This window comes from Neofelis nebulosa, chromosome 11 (assembly GCF_028018385.1).
Source record: "Neofelis nebulosa isolate mNeoNeb1 chromosome 11, mNeoNeb1.pri, whole genome shotgun sequence".
Taxonomy (NCBI): Eukaryota; Metazoa; Chordata; class Mammalia; order Carnivora; family Felidae; genus Neofelis; species Neofelis nebulosa.
Window position 1 is genome coordinate 48,968,857 of NC_080792.1, and position 16,218 is coordinate 48,985,074.

The following is a 16,218-nucleotide window of genomic DNA, read 5'->3' on the forward strand; positions in this document are numbered from 1 at the left end:
ACTGTCTTTTGGCTTGTCTAGAATTTTTAAATTGAATGTTGAACACTGTGAGGTTCCAGATATGAGGTTATATTCCTTCAGAGAGGAGTCACACTTTCCTCTGATAGGCAGGGTGGGGACTGACCACCCAACCAAGGACTGGGTGGGGGGCAAGTGGGCTGGCGAGGCAAAGCCTGCCCTTGTTAAGCCCATTCTGACATCACAGCCATCCTGGTCTTTCAACGAAGAGTCTGGGGCATTAACTGGGCATCTTCTCATGGCAGGTCTTGAACTTTATTGTTGGTTTCCTTAGCACAGTGAATCTGTTGAAAACTGTCTTTTAAATTTTTTCACTGTGGTAAAATATAAATAAAATACACCATTTTAACCATTTTCCCCAGAAGAGGTTTTACTTCAACATTTGACAAACATCTTAAGGGCAAAGTTGTAACGAGGCCCAAGTTTCCGGTGTTGTCACTGCAGCCTTGTGAGACGACCAGCAGTTCAGCTGGGTTCTCGGATTCCCAGTAGCAACACTGGTAGGTGAAGCCTTGACTGCTCAGCCTTCCGCCCCATGAAAACACTGTCAGCAGAATTCAGCTTGCCTCATCAAGTCTTCTCCCCTCCCTCTAGCCTTAGAATCTCTATTTGGGGGCACCTGGGTGGCTCAGTTGGTTAAGCACCTGACTCTTGATTTTGGCCCAGGTCGTGTTCTCATGGTTGTGAGGTTGAGCCCTGAGTTGGGCTCCATGTTTGGCATGGAGTCTGCTTAACATTCTCTCTCTCTCTCTCTCTCTCTCTCTCTCTCTCTCTCTCTCTCTCTCAGTCTCTCCCTCTGCCCCTCTTCCCAGCTTGTGCTCTCTCTTAAAAAAAAAAGATAAGAAGAGAAAAAGAATCCCTGTCTGGTGTTGCTCCAACAGATCTCTACTGCATTTAAAGAATGATTTTTATTGCATGGATCCTACCTGGAAACCTGAATAACTTTAATTTTAGGAGCCTTTTCTAGCTTGCCTCTATCTTTATTTTCCCAAGAACTATTGACTTAAGTTGGTAGGTCATTGCCTGGATCACTGGAAATCCATATTATCCTTCATATTTTGAGTGTGCTTTTTCTCCTAAATACCTTATCAAGATAGACTGATGGTCTATGGTTGGTCTGAATTTCATCTTTTATTTGTTCTGCCAGTCTTTGGTGGAAATCTTAATGGACACTGAAAGGGCCCAGAGTCAGTAAGCACAAATGATGATTCTCTGAGCGACTAAGTGAATAAAGGATAAAAGAAAAGAAAACAAAAGGCAGATCTCTTAGACAAATCTCCAACTGGATGATAATGTGGGCTCCTGAGCTTCAGTGGACAGTAACACATAGTAGGGAAATGCATTAGAAAGGACATTCCAAGCCAACTGTTGCAGCCCTATAAAATACTCCTGTCTATGATTTAATAAATTACTTTTGGGTAAATATCTACTATGCCATTGTTGCTGAATTCTTCAATGTGTAAAAAAAAGAAAACTCACTTTAGAATTATGAATGAATTCATTCCTGTTTTTTAAAGTTGTACAATTATAAATACTGTGTGGAACAAGGGTCTCTCCTCATTTCCAGTGGGAGACCTCGTCTAACTGATTCTTACTTCATAATGTCCCTTGTAACCACTGAGTTGGTGATAGGGTGTCATATTCATCTTTGGATTCTCAGAACTACCACAGTTTTGGTATGTAACAACCATGAAGGGGTTGCTTAAAATTTTTTCCCCATTGCTACTGCCATCATCTTGACCTAAGTGCTCTTTGTGCTTGGAATATTGTAGCAGATTACTAAATTTTTTTCTTGCACACTTGATGCCTCAATACCCCCGCCTACCCCCCTCCCAAAATTTCATTTCACATCTATTGCTAACCTAATAATTCTACCTAAATTAATGCATTACTATCCAGCCCAAAGTATTTTTAGTCGGGGGATGCTAGAAATTTAAAATTTTGCTACTTAGTTTTCTCTGTTGTTCTGAGCAAAATTTCTTAGATTTGCCTCATCCTAATGGTCTGGAACTTTTTAAACCTATAAATGCTCAGGCTACACCTGAATCAAAATTCCCACAGGAGGAGCCTGAGAATCTCTATTTATCGAGCATCTGGGTGACTTTTATGATTAGGCGCTTGTGATCCTTGGACCAGCAGCATTAGCATCACCTAAGAACATGTAAAAGATGTAAATTTTTTTTGAGGTGGGGGGCCCAGATAGTTGTGGCTTAATAGCCTTCCGGGTGATTTTGATGTATACTAAAGTTTGAATAACATCGAACTAGCCTCTAACAGTGTAAAGGCAGTAGTTCTCAAATCTGGCTGCACCTAAGGAGCTTTAAAAAAAATCCTGATGCCTAGACCTTACTCCCGGATACTTTGGTTTAATTGGTCTGGCATATGGCCAACATTTGACTGGAATATCATGGATATGGAGGCTGATGTCCCCTGTCATCCATAATTCATTTCACAATTTTGTATTTATCTAGTCTTGCTGATTGAATTTATAAGTAAAGGTTTATTAAATTTGAATGCTTGAAATAAACTTATGCCTTTAAAATATCATTGCTTATTGGGGATCTGTGTAAGATTTAGTTCAAAAGAAATTTTTTTTTAATTTGAGGGTTGGGGAGGGACAGTGGGAGAGAGAATCTTAAGCAGGGTCCACACTCAGCGTTGGAGTGCAATATGGGGCTTGATCCTACGACCCTGGAATCATGACCTGAGCAGAAATCAAGAGTCAGACAGTCATCCAACTGAGCCACCCAGGTGCCCCGCATATAAGATTTAATAAAGGGATGTTACTAATGGTTTGAAAACCATAGGACTGCAGACTCAAGTCTAAACTCTTTAGTCTTGCCTTTAAGACATAGTGTACTGCCAGGGTGGCTGACTGGCTCAGTTGGTAGAGTGTGCAACTCTTGATCTTGGGTTGTGGGTTTGAGCCCAGACGTTGGGTGTGGAGATTGCATAAGGATAAAATCTTAAAAAAAAAAAAAAAAAAAAAGTGTACTGCCTCTTTTAGTAATACTGCATAGCTCTACACCCTAGCTGTAACACTTATCTAGAAAGTATGCCTCTAGCACTTAGGAAGGGGAAAGCACCATACTGAAGTCCCAAACTACATTCTACTTCAAGCCCACTGAGATCTTGGCAAGTCACTAATTCTCTTTGGGCTTCTATTTCCCCATTATAAAGGGAGGGGATACAATCCAATTCTCTCCAAGGCTCCTTTTGACTCAGTATATTAGTATTTACACATTCAGGTGAATTTCCCAACTTATATTGCATTATCTTTTCCTTGCTGCTTCTCTAGGTTAATTTATCCTTAGGCAGTCTGAGTTCTAATGATCCTTTTTTTTTTTTCTTTTTTCTTTTTTGGCACTCAGTCTAAGGTTCTTCAATCTCTCAGGCATCTTTCCACATTTATGTCTGGTGTCCTACTGGGTAATAACAAGATCTCACATATTTCCTCATATCCCCAAATGCCTAGCATATGGCAAATACATATTTGTAATGTTTTTAAGACCATGATATACTGCCTCTGCCAATTGGTTTTATGCCAACAATAGCTACGTTGAAAGTTCATTTTTGCCCAATGAGCCTTCATTTATGTACTAAAGTTTCCCAATTCATATCCTATTCATCCTAGAAATTTTCTTTTATCATAGTCCTTCCTGTTCATACCCTACTTTCCAGTGATTATTCTCCAAAAACAGCTCTCTTCTGGCCTCTGCTGGTGTGATAAACAATTGTTTCATTAATTCTTTGTGCTCAAGAACTCAAGTGTAAGGACACTGGAGTTTCCTAAGGAACCTTTCTAACAGCATCGACTCAGCAGAGAAAGATTTTGAAATGTCTCTTAAACTGCTAGGCTTGCTGAGAACAGACAGCTGGTAAAATTTGAGATGCATTTCAATTTTTTTAAATGTTTATTTTTGAGAGAGAAAGAGCGGGAGCATGGGAGGGGCAGAGAGAGAGGGAGGCAGAATCTGAAGCAGGCTCCAGGCTCTGAGCTGTCAGCACAGAGCCCAATGTGGGGCTCGAACCCCCAGACCACGAACAAGATCATTACCGGAGGTGAAGTTGGACACTTAACTGACTGAGCCACCCAGGTGCTCCTGAGATGTATTTCAAATGCTTATTTCTGAAGTAGTATTTTTCAAAAAAATCCCATGCAGTTATGTTAATATGTCAGGATTAACAGAGTAAGTTTCTTTGGTGTTTCTTTAAAAGTTGGCTCCTTTGGAGGAAATTTGTAAAATTTTGCCAGATTCTGATACTGTACTTAGTATTGTGCATGGTAAAGATAAATTTGTTAAGTAAATGTATTAGTGTTATTTGGCTTATGTAAGACTATTCTCTTTTTGTAACTAATTAAGAATTGAAGACAATCTGAGGAGGAATCTTCGCAGTTTTTCAGTTATTCCTTTTAGAGGGCCCAAGAGTGTGCTCTATGCATGTTTATTTAAAAACAATTAAAAAAATTTTTTTTCTTAACGTTTATTCATTTTTGAGACAGAGAGAGACAGAGCATGAACGGGGGAAGGTCAGAGAGAAAGGGAGACACAGAATCTGAAACAGGCTCCAGGCTCTGAGCTGTCAGCACAGAGCCCGATGCGGGACTTGAACTCACAGACCCTGAGATCATGACCTGAGCCGAAGTCGGACGCCCAACTGACTGAGCCACCCAGGCGCCCCTAAAAACAATTTTTTTAAAAGAAGTAAACTCTACCCCCAATGTAGGGCTTGAACCCCAAATCAAGAATTGCCTGCTCTATTGACTCAGTCAACGAGGTACCCCCTTTATGCATTTTTTTTTTTTTTTTTTTTTTTGGATAGAGACAGCAAGTACAGGAGGGGCTGAGGGAGAGGGAGAGAGAGAATCTAAGCAGGCTCCACACCCAGTGTAGAGCCCGAGGTAGGGCTCGATCTCACCAACAGTGAGATCATAACCTGAGCCAAAATCAAGTCAGACGCTTAACCAACTGGGCCACCCAGGCACACCCCACCAGGCATTTTTAAACACAGATGCTAGACGCAGTTTGTCTTGAGTTTCTAATACACTCTGAGCTTACCAATAGCAGCCTTTCTTGTTGGACTTTGGGAAAAATTTTCACGATAATGAAAGGCATTAGAAAATGTTTTTCATTTTGTGCTCCTCCAAGACAATAGGCCTTCTATGTATGTTTGGGTACCCATGATTAACTCATTCAAACTACTGCCTTTGACAATCTTCGGTTTCACATGGTTTCATCAGGATACCCGCTTATCAAAGGCAGGAAAGATGTTACTCCTATGTTAAGTGCTGACACACAGGTTTTGCATGTTTTCAAAGTTTAAAATCAGAGGTCTTTGGGGTGCTTGGCTGGCTCAGTTGGTGGAACATCTGACTTTTGATGTCAGGGTCATGAGCTTGAGCCCCATGTTGAGTGTGAAGATTACTTAACAAAATCTTTTATTTAAAAAAATGTTTATTTATTTTGAGAGAGAATGAACACGAGCATGGGAGGGGCAGAGAGAGAGGGAGAGAGAATCCCAAGCAGGCTCTGCACTGTCAGCACGGAGCCCGACACAGGGCTCAATTTCACTAACTGTGAGATCATGACCTGAGCTGAAATCAAGAGTCAGACACTTAACCAACTAAGCCACCCAGGTGCCCCCAAAATAAAATCTTTTACAAAACTTACAGCCAACCTGAAACTATATATAGTGATTGATGCAGATTTGTTATTAAAATATTATCTAACATGTATACTGCTTTACAAATGAATAATGCCTCTTAAATACATAGCATCTTTTTAAAGGATTTTTAAAAATTATTTTTAAGTACTCTCTACACCCAATGTGAGGCTCAAACTCACAACTCTGATATCATGAGTCTTATGCTCCACTGGCAGAGCCAGCCAGGCACCCCTATGTTATCTTTTTAAGTCTGAGAATGTACTATGTGTCATGAAATAGTTTTGCATTTAAACACATCCTTCTAACTCAAGTGTTATTTATTTTTTAATTTTTAAAATTTTTATTTTTAAAATATAACTTATTGTCAAGTTAGCTCATATACAGTGTACACAGTGCTCTTGGTTTCAGGGGTAGATTTCCGTGATTCATCCCTTACATACAACACCCAGTGCTCAACCCAAGAAATGCCCTCCTCAATGCACATCACCCATTTTCCCCTCCCCCGCCCATTAACCCTCAGTTTGTTCTCTGTATTTAAGAGTCTCTTGTAGGTTTGCCTCCCTGTTTGAAACCATTTTTTCCCCTTCCCTTGCCTCATGGTCTTCTGTTAAGTTTCTCAAGTTCCACATATGCTAACTCAAGTGTTTTTAAAAAGTGTCTGTTTTATTCTGGTCAATAGCAGATAGAGCTGGTCAATAACAGATAAAATGGGATAGGGAACTCAGTTTACTCAACCTCACAGGTTGACTGAAATGAAATATGCTGGTTATACATGGTTGGATTACTGTAAACTATCAGGTAGACAATCTCTTGCTTCCTGTCTCTGCTTAAACTGCCTTTTAAAAAGGAAAATCCAGGGGTCCTAAATGGCTCAGTCGGTCGAGCATCTGATTTTGATTTCGGCTCAGGTCATGATCTCATGATCCATGGGATTGAGCCTAGCGTTGGGTTCTGTGCTGGCAGTGTGGAGCCTACTTGGGATTCTCTCTCCCTTACTCTCTGCCCCTCCCCCCTTCACTCTTCCTCTCTCTCAAAATAAAAATAAATATTTAAACAATAAATAAAAAGGAAAATCCACTGGAGGTATAGAGCTCTAACTGCACATCCTACGGTACCCTGTTCAAATCCAGGTGTCTCTCAGACTCCTGGTCTTTAGAAGCACTATACTATAGTGGATACAAACTCTGATTCTGGAATTAGGCAATCTTGGGCTTTAATTTCATTTCTTAGTTATTGGAGGTAACCAAGTGACAATTCTGGCCATTGAGAAACAGGGAAAGTAACTGGGTAGGGACTTCTGGAAACCCTTTTGTTTGTTTGTTTATTGAATGATCTCTACACCCACAACCTCGAGATCAAGAGTTGCATGCTCTTATTTTTCTTTAAGTTTATTTATTTTGAGAGACAGGGAGAGAGAGAGGATCCCAGGCAGGCTCTGCACTGTCAGTGCTGAGCCTGACGTGGGGCTCAAACTCACAAACCATGAGATCACAACCCGAGCTGAAACCAAGAGTTGGGCACTCAACTGACTGAGCCACTCAGGTGTCCCCTTTTATTTTCAAGTTTATTTATTTAAGTGGAAAACGTTTTAAAGAGGGACAAAAACAAATGACATATGCTTTCTTTTCCCTTCCTTCTGTCTAGAACATGGACGTGATGCTAGAGGTGGCATAACTATTTTATAGTGACAAGGATGAAGGTCACATACAAAGTATGAAAGCCACAAGAATCCGGATCCATGAGGGCATCATGGGGCTGCATTACCAGCCTTGGACTGCTGACCTCCAGACTTTTTAATGCGAGAAAAATAAAACCAGTCACTTGTCGTTTAATTTGTTTTTTGGGTCCATTTTTTTGCAGCTTAACGTTAAGCCGACACATAAATTCACAAGATTATTTGAGGATTAAAAGAGAAAAATCTATGTGAAGAGCATAACACAGCTTCTGGCATATAGCAAGTTACCAATGAATGGCTGCTATTATTTTGGAGAGATTGGTTCACTGCCAGCAGAGAACAAAAATCAAACGTAGGATAAACCATTTGGGAAGGGAAGACAAGTGCTGAATAGAAGCTAGGACAGGGTTGTAAAAAAATTCACATCACATTCAGAGCCAAACCATGCACATAAGGGGTCTGACGTATAGTAGGTACTCAGTATATGTGATTTCTTTGGTGATCCTCTCTCTGAGAACACAAATTGATGTCACTTGTTCACATGAGAACCTTGACACATGAAGAAGATGAGATTAAGCAGAGATGTTTAGGAACTCTGAGTTTTATCTACACAGTTAGATTTTATTGAGGCATTCCATTCAGTGTCTCATGTACTCCTGCTTGAGCAGTACTGTCAAGATATGGATTAGAGAGACACTCAAAAAAGAGACTGATAAAATGCCACCAGTAACAGTGGATGACACAGATGTGGTCTGTCATTTTGATGACTCAGACACTAGGTCCTAGAGGAACAGAAATTTGCTGAATCGAGAGATCTGTTTTATTGCCAAATTGGAAGTTAATAATATTAGTCAACCCAGAGAAAAAAATACAACTGAACTAGAACACATGCACAGAGAACTTGGCACATTCAGCTTGAAAACTTTAGAAAAGTATGATGAAGAGACTGTGAAGACCTGGAATAGGATGATCAGATCAGAGGACTGTGTTAATTTATAATATATGAAAAAGGAAAAAAGGTTGATACTTGTGGTTGAGTCTCTAAAAGAATTCACTATGGAGTAGGAGCTCATTTTTAAGTCAAAAAAAGAAAGAAGCTGGAAAGTTAAAAGGACTACTAAAATTTAGCCTTTTTTTTTTTTTTAAAGACTTAAATGTCAGATACTGGAATGACCTACAGAGGAGCAACTGATGAAGGGAAGGAAAATTTGTCATGATTAGCACAAAGCCACTGTTGAATGTAAGTATCAAGGGAAGGTTGAGTGAAAAGACCTAAAAGGCAATAAATCAGAGACTACAACTATCATATTTTCAAAACTGTAATTAGGTATTACCAAATAAAGTAAATAACTCTTAAGTTAGAGTGCAAAATGAAAACACCTTATTGTTTTAAAGATGCAAAAGCAAGAAAATATAACATAAGCGTATCCACATTTTAAATAGTTGTTTGTGTGGTGGGTAAATGCCATTTAAAAACACTTTCAATAGAAAAACGATTTATAAGTCAGTTTACAGAAGATCAAAAAAAAATCAATGTTTAATCCCAACTTTAACTATAAATAACTAAAAAGAAACATTGTCCTCCATCCTGTTTTTGCTTCAACATCTATGTCTTCTGCTCCTTGCCTTTTGGAGAAAACATTGCATTGTAAGGCTGCCGTCTTTTGGGACGAGGACAAGGATCAAGATCTTCCTTAATGTAACCTTAAAAACAAACGACAAATTTAGAAGACTGTATTTGCACCATGCTTCTCTTTCAGCATGTACTCACTAAAACTGTCTTATTTAATGCCTTCTAAGTTTACATGAGCCTGTGATTAGCTGTGTGATGTTAATGCATGATTTCACTACTCAGCATCAGTCTCCTCTTTGATACTAACAATAACCGCAAACATTTATCAAACGTATTATATACATTACCTCAGCTAATGCTCACATCCCTTTGAAGTAGCTTCCACTATACCTACTTCACAGATGAGGTAATGGAGACCCAAGGAAGTTAAAGAACTTGCTCAAGTTCACAAAGCTATGACGGGGAAGAGCTGGGACCTTGCCCAAGATTGGTCTAACCCCCAGAACCAGAGTTCTGAAGTACTTTCCTAGTCTGCCTCCTACAGGTTGCAAATGGGAACAAAGAGCTAAACAAGAACAGTCTGCTATTATGATAATTCCAGGTGCTTATCAAAAAGACTTTCTGCAGCAGCTACTTCTTTAGATGATGTGCCTGTGCCCCAGTACTCTTGAACTACCTAATTCTCCTAGTGTCTTGAGTCATGCGGTATGCGCTCTGCTATACCCCCTTAGGCCATGGTAGGCACACAATAACAGGCTCTATCCAGATTGTTTAATTTTATGTGAAGACCAGGCAGTGGCATCCGTCAAAAGGAACTTAATTTGGCTTGTTAATGGGGAAAGTGAAAATATGGTAATAGCTACAGGAGACTTGGCATCTTATGGAAAAACTATCTTACCACTAAATATCTGGGGCTTCAAAGCTGTATACATTCTCAAATCATATTAAATGTAAATGCTACACTTGAAGGAATTAGTTCCAACAGCTTCCAAACAAAGGTCCTTTTCACTCAGATGTGGTTTATAAAGACCCAGCATTCTGGATAAGTGAGGTTTTAAAATCTAAAATTCAGACTAGTCACTTTATTTTATTTTTTTTTTAATTTTTTTTTTTTTAACGTTTATTTATTTTTGAGACAGAGAGAGACAGAGCATGAACGGGGGAGGGTCAGAGAGAGGGAGACACAGAATCCGAAACAGGCTCCAGGCTCTGAGCTGTCAGCACAGAGCCCGACGCAGGGCTCGAACTCACGGACCGTGAGATCATGACCTGAGCTGAAGTCAGCCGCTTAACCGACTGAGCCACCCAGGCGCCCCAAGACTAGTCACTTTAAAAAGATTCTCTTTTTTTATAGGTAATTTTTAAAAATAACTTCGGACAATTCAAGTTGCCTGATTTAAAAAAAAATTTTTTTTTTTTTTAATTTTTTTTTTTCAACATTTTTTATTTATTTTTGGGACAGAGAGAGACAGAGCATGAACGGGGGAGGGGCAGAGAGAGAGGGAGACACAGAATCGGAAACAGGCTCCAGGCTCCGAGCCATCAGCCCAGAGCCTGACGCGGGGCTCGAACTCACGGACCGCGAGATCGTGACCTGGCTGAAGTCGGACGCTTAACCGACTGCGCCACCCAGGCGCCCCCAAAAAAATTTTTTTTAATGTTTATTCAGTTTTGAGAGACAGGGCACGAGTAGGGGAAGGATAGAGAGAGGGAGACACAGAATCTGAAGCAGGCTCCAGGCTCCAAGCTATCAGCACAGAGCCCAACACGGGGCTTGAACTCACGGAGCACGATATTGTGACCTGAGCTAAAGTCGGACGCTTAACCGACTGAGCCACCCAGGTGCCCCAAGATTCTCTTTTTAACAGTACTTTGCTGGCAACTTTTATAATGTTATTCTTTTATTAAAAGTCATTTTGATGATAGGATAAAAGAGAAATTTGCTTTCTGAAATTTGAATGATAAACCAGGATAAAGAATATACAACTATATTAAAGTGATTATACACAATCGCTGATTCCAGTGGCATTTACTCAGAGTTAAAGTTAAGCCTTTTATCTTAGGAATTTGTTTTTATGTTACAGAACTAGCCCCTGAGCAGAAGGTAAAGAAAACCATGGGAAAAAAGTCTAATGTTTAGACTTGGGTATATACACTATTTCAAAAAAACTAATTCCAAAATATTATAACCTGTATTCTCACCTCTTTCCATACACGTCTGAGTGGAAGGAAAACCAACTTCCCAGAAATTCTCTGGTGTGTTGGGTGGAATGTAGCGGAATCGGTGTCTTGAGCAGGAAGCCAGCTTCTTTTCTCTTTCTTCTGCTGGAATATCTGCATAATACTGATAATAAAAACTGGTAAGTTTTTCACTTAGAAATAATACATGGACTATTATGCTTATTGATTATAAACTAGAAGCTAAGAAAGCTGTCAAAGTATTCAGCATGCTAGGTAACAACACCCCCTGAAGACAGTATTAGTAATTAATACTAATAGCACTAATGCTGGTCTGTGAAATGTTCGCTCCACAAATGAGAAAAGGAGCTTGGAGCTTGTATCACAATGTGAACCAATATGATGCTTTTTTCATCAATAAAGTCTTATAATACAAAACCAAAAACAAAACCCGCCAGCTTAACTTTACAGTGTGCTTTGTGGCGTAGCCGATCTATACGGTGCAACGTCAACTTTGTTAGGCCAGCAACAAAACTGCACTTTGGCACTTTTCTCAGTTGTTATTCGGATATAACATGTATGTTTTGAAGTAATTTTCTTATTTAGGTTTTTACAAATACAAGTTCAGCTTTGAATGTTGCAGTCTTCAGGACTTCCCCGCTTAAACTATATTTTTCAATTAGGATCAAAGACATAATTATTTCTTGCAACTGCAACCCAAACAACTTGAACTTCATGAAAACAAGGTTAAAACTTGTATGTAAAAAATGTACAGGCCTTTCAAAAACAAAGCAGTAGTGTAAAGTGTAATAGAACACACGACAGGATCACACAATCCAGCCAATCCCACTTTATACTTGAGAAACTGAAAACCAAATTGGTAATTCTACTGGCGATATCATCTGTTGAAAGTGGCAGACTCAGGACTAGAACTTAAGACTGAAGTAAAGATTGTAAATACATTTTTCTTTTACACAAATTAAAGGCTTCTGAGTACTTCTGAAACAACTATTTTGGGGACTATCTTTTTCATCTTTCTCCCTGACAAGCCTTTGTTACCTGAGCTTGGACACTGGGGTGGGATGACCTTAGAGAATCATGGTTATCAATCAACTTACAGAAACATTGCCACCAAATTACAAACATACACAAAAGCACCAGTAGGCTGGTGTAGCTATAACACAGCAAGCAACTGGGAGGGTGGTGACCAAAATCAGAGAGGAAGTGGGGTGCCAGAGTTTGCTGTCCTTGATAAGAATGCTGGATCCTATCTAGTTCTTTGTGAGGTGGGAAGACATTTAAGCATTTCAGGTAGAGAAATGACAAGATTTAATTTTTATTCTAAAAAGATCACTAGGGAAAAAAAAAAAAAAGACCATTCAATGTTGTGTTAAAAGTACACTGGGAAGACAGAAATTAAGGAGATGCCTGTCCTATCCAAGCCACCCTGTGCTGATGCTCTCAGGCCCAGCCCTGTCCTGCCCCGACACCCCACATTCCTGATTCTCTCTCTCCTCTGGCACACAGGCCAGGAACTGAAGCACCTAGTGCTGACATAAAAAAGACCTTTAATCCCAGGCAATTTCCCCACTGGGGGCAATAAAATCATTAACATCTCAAAAATACCTTGCTTTAAAAGAAAGAAACATTGTGAAGAGACAAGAATAAAAAAGAAAAATGGGGACAGAAGTATATGGGAATTCTCTGTACTTTCTGCTCAAGTTTGCTGTGAATCTAACACTGCTTCTAAAGACTGTTGACTAGTTAAAACAAAACAACACAAGGAAAAAGCACTTAGAAGTTATTTCAATAGTCCAGGCAAGATGAAATGGTGCCTTCGTCCATGGGGTTAGCGGTGGTGACAGTAAGTGGGTGGAAATGGAATACACTTTGAAGGTAGAATTGATGGGATTTGCTGATAGATCTGTTACTGAGAAATGCAAGAAAAGAACAGAGGGTAACTATAAGAGCTTTGGTTTAAGCAGCTAGAAGAATGGACATACAAGAGACTCAAGTGAGGTTTGGGAATCAGAGGTGGAAACTGTTTGCTTTCGGCAGGCTGAAACTTGACATGATTATAATACCTCCACATGTGTATTACATATTCCACAGGTGGAAGAGACATTGGGACACATTTAGGAACCGTATGCATACAGATAGTATTTAAATACACAGGACTGGTAATTTGACTCCTGGTCATGAGAGAGTAACAGGGAACAGACTTATCTCCTATCTTAAACAAGAAAATATTGGAATTAAATGTATGAGACAATAGTTTTTAGAGACTGAATAACAGCACAAGCAATGATTCCTGAAAGAAGGAAAGCAAATTAAGTGTTTCTAACACAAGAGCTTTTTTTCTAACTGGCAGTGTAAGAGTCATGGTTATAACTAAAAATTGGGGATTTGCATAGTACAGACCATGTTCTTTAGTTAAGAAATCATGATATGTTCAATTTGTGTTATGAAAACCCATGATATAGATTTTGCTTGCATTGCCAAACTGCCTTCCAAAATAGCGATCTCAATTTACACTCCCACTGGTAGTTAGAGCCTATTTCTCACCAAATCCTTACCTGCACTACAAGCTATCCATATATAACTTTAATCTGCTTGGTTATCAAATTTTCTAGCCCACAGCTGTTAAAAAGAAAATTTAAAGGGGGAACTAAATCGCTAGAGGCAGGCATCTAATACCTAACAGATAGCAAGGGAAGAAATTAAAGAAGCATGTTTCAAGAAAACACAGAACCTGCCTGAGAGATATCTGGTGACAGGAGGATTAGTACCACCTACTTCAATAGTCCAAGACAGACAATGTATAAGAGGAAAACATACTTGTGCTATAAGGATGAAATAGAGCCTGTTCATCACAATTTGTTTAAGAAGGAATATTTGGGGAAAAAGTTAAGAGCTTATGGCCATACCACTTATTGAGAAAAAAACATGAATATATCTCATTTCCTGAGAGTGCTGGGGTAAGTAATAAACGTTAAAGTTTCCTGCTAAAATACCAAGGGGTGCCTGAGTGGCTCAGTCAGTTGGGCATCTGACTTTGGCTCAGGTCATGATCTCACGGTTCGTGAGTTTGACTCATCGGGATCTGTGCTGACAGCTGGAGCCTGCTTCAGATTCTGTGTCTCCCTCTCTCTCTCTTCCCCTCCCCCACTAGTGCTCTGTTTCTCAAATATAAATAAATGTAAAAACATTTTTTTTTAAATAAAATATCAGAAATATCCCCAAATAGTTTATATGTAAGAGCCTTTGCTGTAACATAACACCAGGAGAAAAAATTAAAATACAGATAAACACAGGAAAGAAAAATGGCACAAATGTCTTAAGCTGGTAAAAAGAACTAGGGCTTAGGCTCCAGACTTACTTGATGAAAATTTTAGAGAAGTTGAGGGCTTTCATTTTCATCTATTTATACCTTTCAGGTCACAACGAGTATGCTCTTTAATTATTTATCTTGCTATTCCTGGCTCAAACTAGGTTTCTAGATTTTTATCTATGATTTTTAAATCATTCATTTATAATCTTAAAGCCATATTAAAGAAAAAAAAAAAAAACCCGCCAGACAGTCTTTACATTAGTACTTACAATTTCGCATTCCTTACATGTGTGTCCAAGCAATTTTCTTCTCTCTTCTTTTTTCCGAACTACCTCAATATGAGGAAAATTTTGTAAGCTAGTCTCTCTGGGAGAAAAATGAATTAAATTTAAAAATTAATCCATTTGTTACTACAAAGATCTTTGGTTTAGATTTTTAATTAACAAAGGTGAAGGCCCAGAGGAGAAATAATCCCAAAACATTCACTCATTTTATTTGAAATGCTTATTCAGTATGTTAGAAAATGATTTTTTCATGCATTCTTCATTAAATACTTATTAGGTGCCTACTACTTGTCAGGTATTTTTATGTATATGTTTCTCTAACTGAAAAAATAGAACTATTACTTCCTATTTTTGCCTGAAAATCTGCCTAATTGGCTGAAAATAATACATAAAATAACTTAATTTAAAAAGGAATATTGTATTATTAAAGTCAGGAACTGGTATTCTATAACATAACCAAGAAAGAATAACTACCTCTGTTAACTCAGTTTTCTTAACCTATATTTCTGGGCTAACCTACTCCCCTCAAAAAAAAAGATTCATCTGTTTACATGTCATCTGTCATTTTCTCCAAAAATTTATTTTGCTGCCTACATTCACCCTGGATTCTTCAAAATGTTAGGAACAATTATTTGCCCTTGTCCTTAAATGGATCAGATCCTATTGAGAACTACTGGAAACCTAGGAAAGGTCAAAGCCACTGAGGTATTAATGAGGTATGGAGTGCTCTGGGAAGAAAAAGCACATTTTTTTTAGCACAGAACTTTTTAATATACTTGTATCCTGCTTTAAGTTTTAAAGCCCAATATAGAAAAGTCAAACTTCTAAAATAGGTAAATGATGCCTCAAGTGATGGATGGTACATGTATTTGTTTATATTAAAGGCATCCCCAGTGAGCTTAAACAGTCTGACTCACAAAAACTAATTTCTAAAATGACTTGTTGGTAACGTACCCACTTTGAGGTATTTTGATCCTAAGCCCCTCTACTTGGCAAGCACTTTCCGTCAAAAGAAAGCTTTAATCCCTCTATGTCAAAGTATGAGGTTATCGGTCCTTTGGGTCCTTAAACCCAAGAACTCTCAACCTTAGAGCAATCTGTAAATGAAAAGGACAGATAAAAATTGCTTTCTTTCAAACAGCTTATGGAATTTTATTTAAAAAAAAAATTTTTTTTTAACGTTTTATTTTATTTTTGAGACAGAGACAGAGCATGAACAGGGGAGGAGCAGAGAGAGAGGGAAACACAGAATCTGAAACAGGCTCCAGGCTCTGAGCTGTCAGCACAGAGCCCGACGCGGGGCTCGAACTCACAGACCGTGAGATCATGACCTGAGCTGAAGCTGGACGCTTAACCGACCAAGCCACCCAGGCGCCCCAAGCTTATGGAATTTTAAAAGCTTATGTAGAGTACTTTCTGGCCATATCAGATCCTCTCCTCTGAGTATTGTCTATTCTGCTTCTATAGTGTGTTATAATGTTGCAGGGAATCT

General features: G+C 38.9%; 1 protein-coding gene and 1 long non-coding RNA gene across 6 annotated transcripts in view; one reads left to right on the forward strand and one right to left on the reverse strand.

Annotated features, from left to right (window-relative positions):
* Positions 1-259: 259 nt before the first annotated feature.
* Positions 260-7,517, forward strand: LOC131490285 (uncharacterized). Its single transcript, XR_009251018.1, has 2 exons — positions 260-518; positions 7,330-7,517. It is a non-coding gene; the product is annotated as an uncharacterized LOC131490285 (long non-coding RNA).
* A 1,146-nt stretch (positions 7,518-8,663) lies between these two features.
* Positions 8,664-16,218, reverse strand: part of RBBP8 (RB binding protein 8, endonuclease) — a 110,954-nt gene continuing 103,399 nt past the window's right edge. For all 5 annotated transcript variants that reach the window (XM_058692524.1, XM_058692523.1, XM_058692522.1 and 2 more), the window contains 3 exons: positions 14,712-14,808; positions 11,136-11,277; positions 8,664-9,064 (listed from right to left, as the gene is read on the reverse strand). In XM_058692524.1, coding sequence (XP_058548507.1) covers positions 8,967-9,064; positions 11,136-11,277; positions 14,712-14,808 — 337 coding nt within the window. In that variant the 3' untranslated portion in view covers positions 8,664-8,966. The remainder of the gene's footprint in view (positions 9,065-11,135; positions 11,278-14,711; positions 14,809-16,218) is intronic.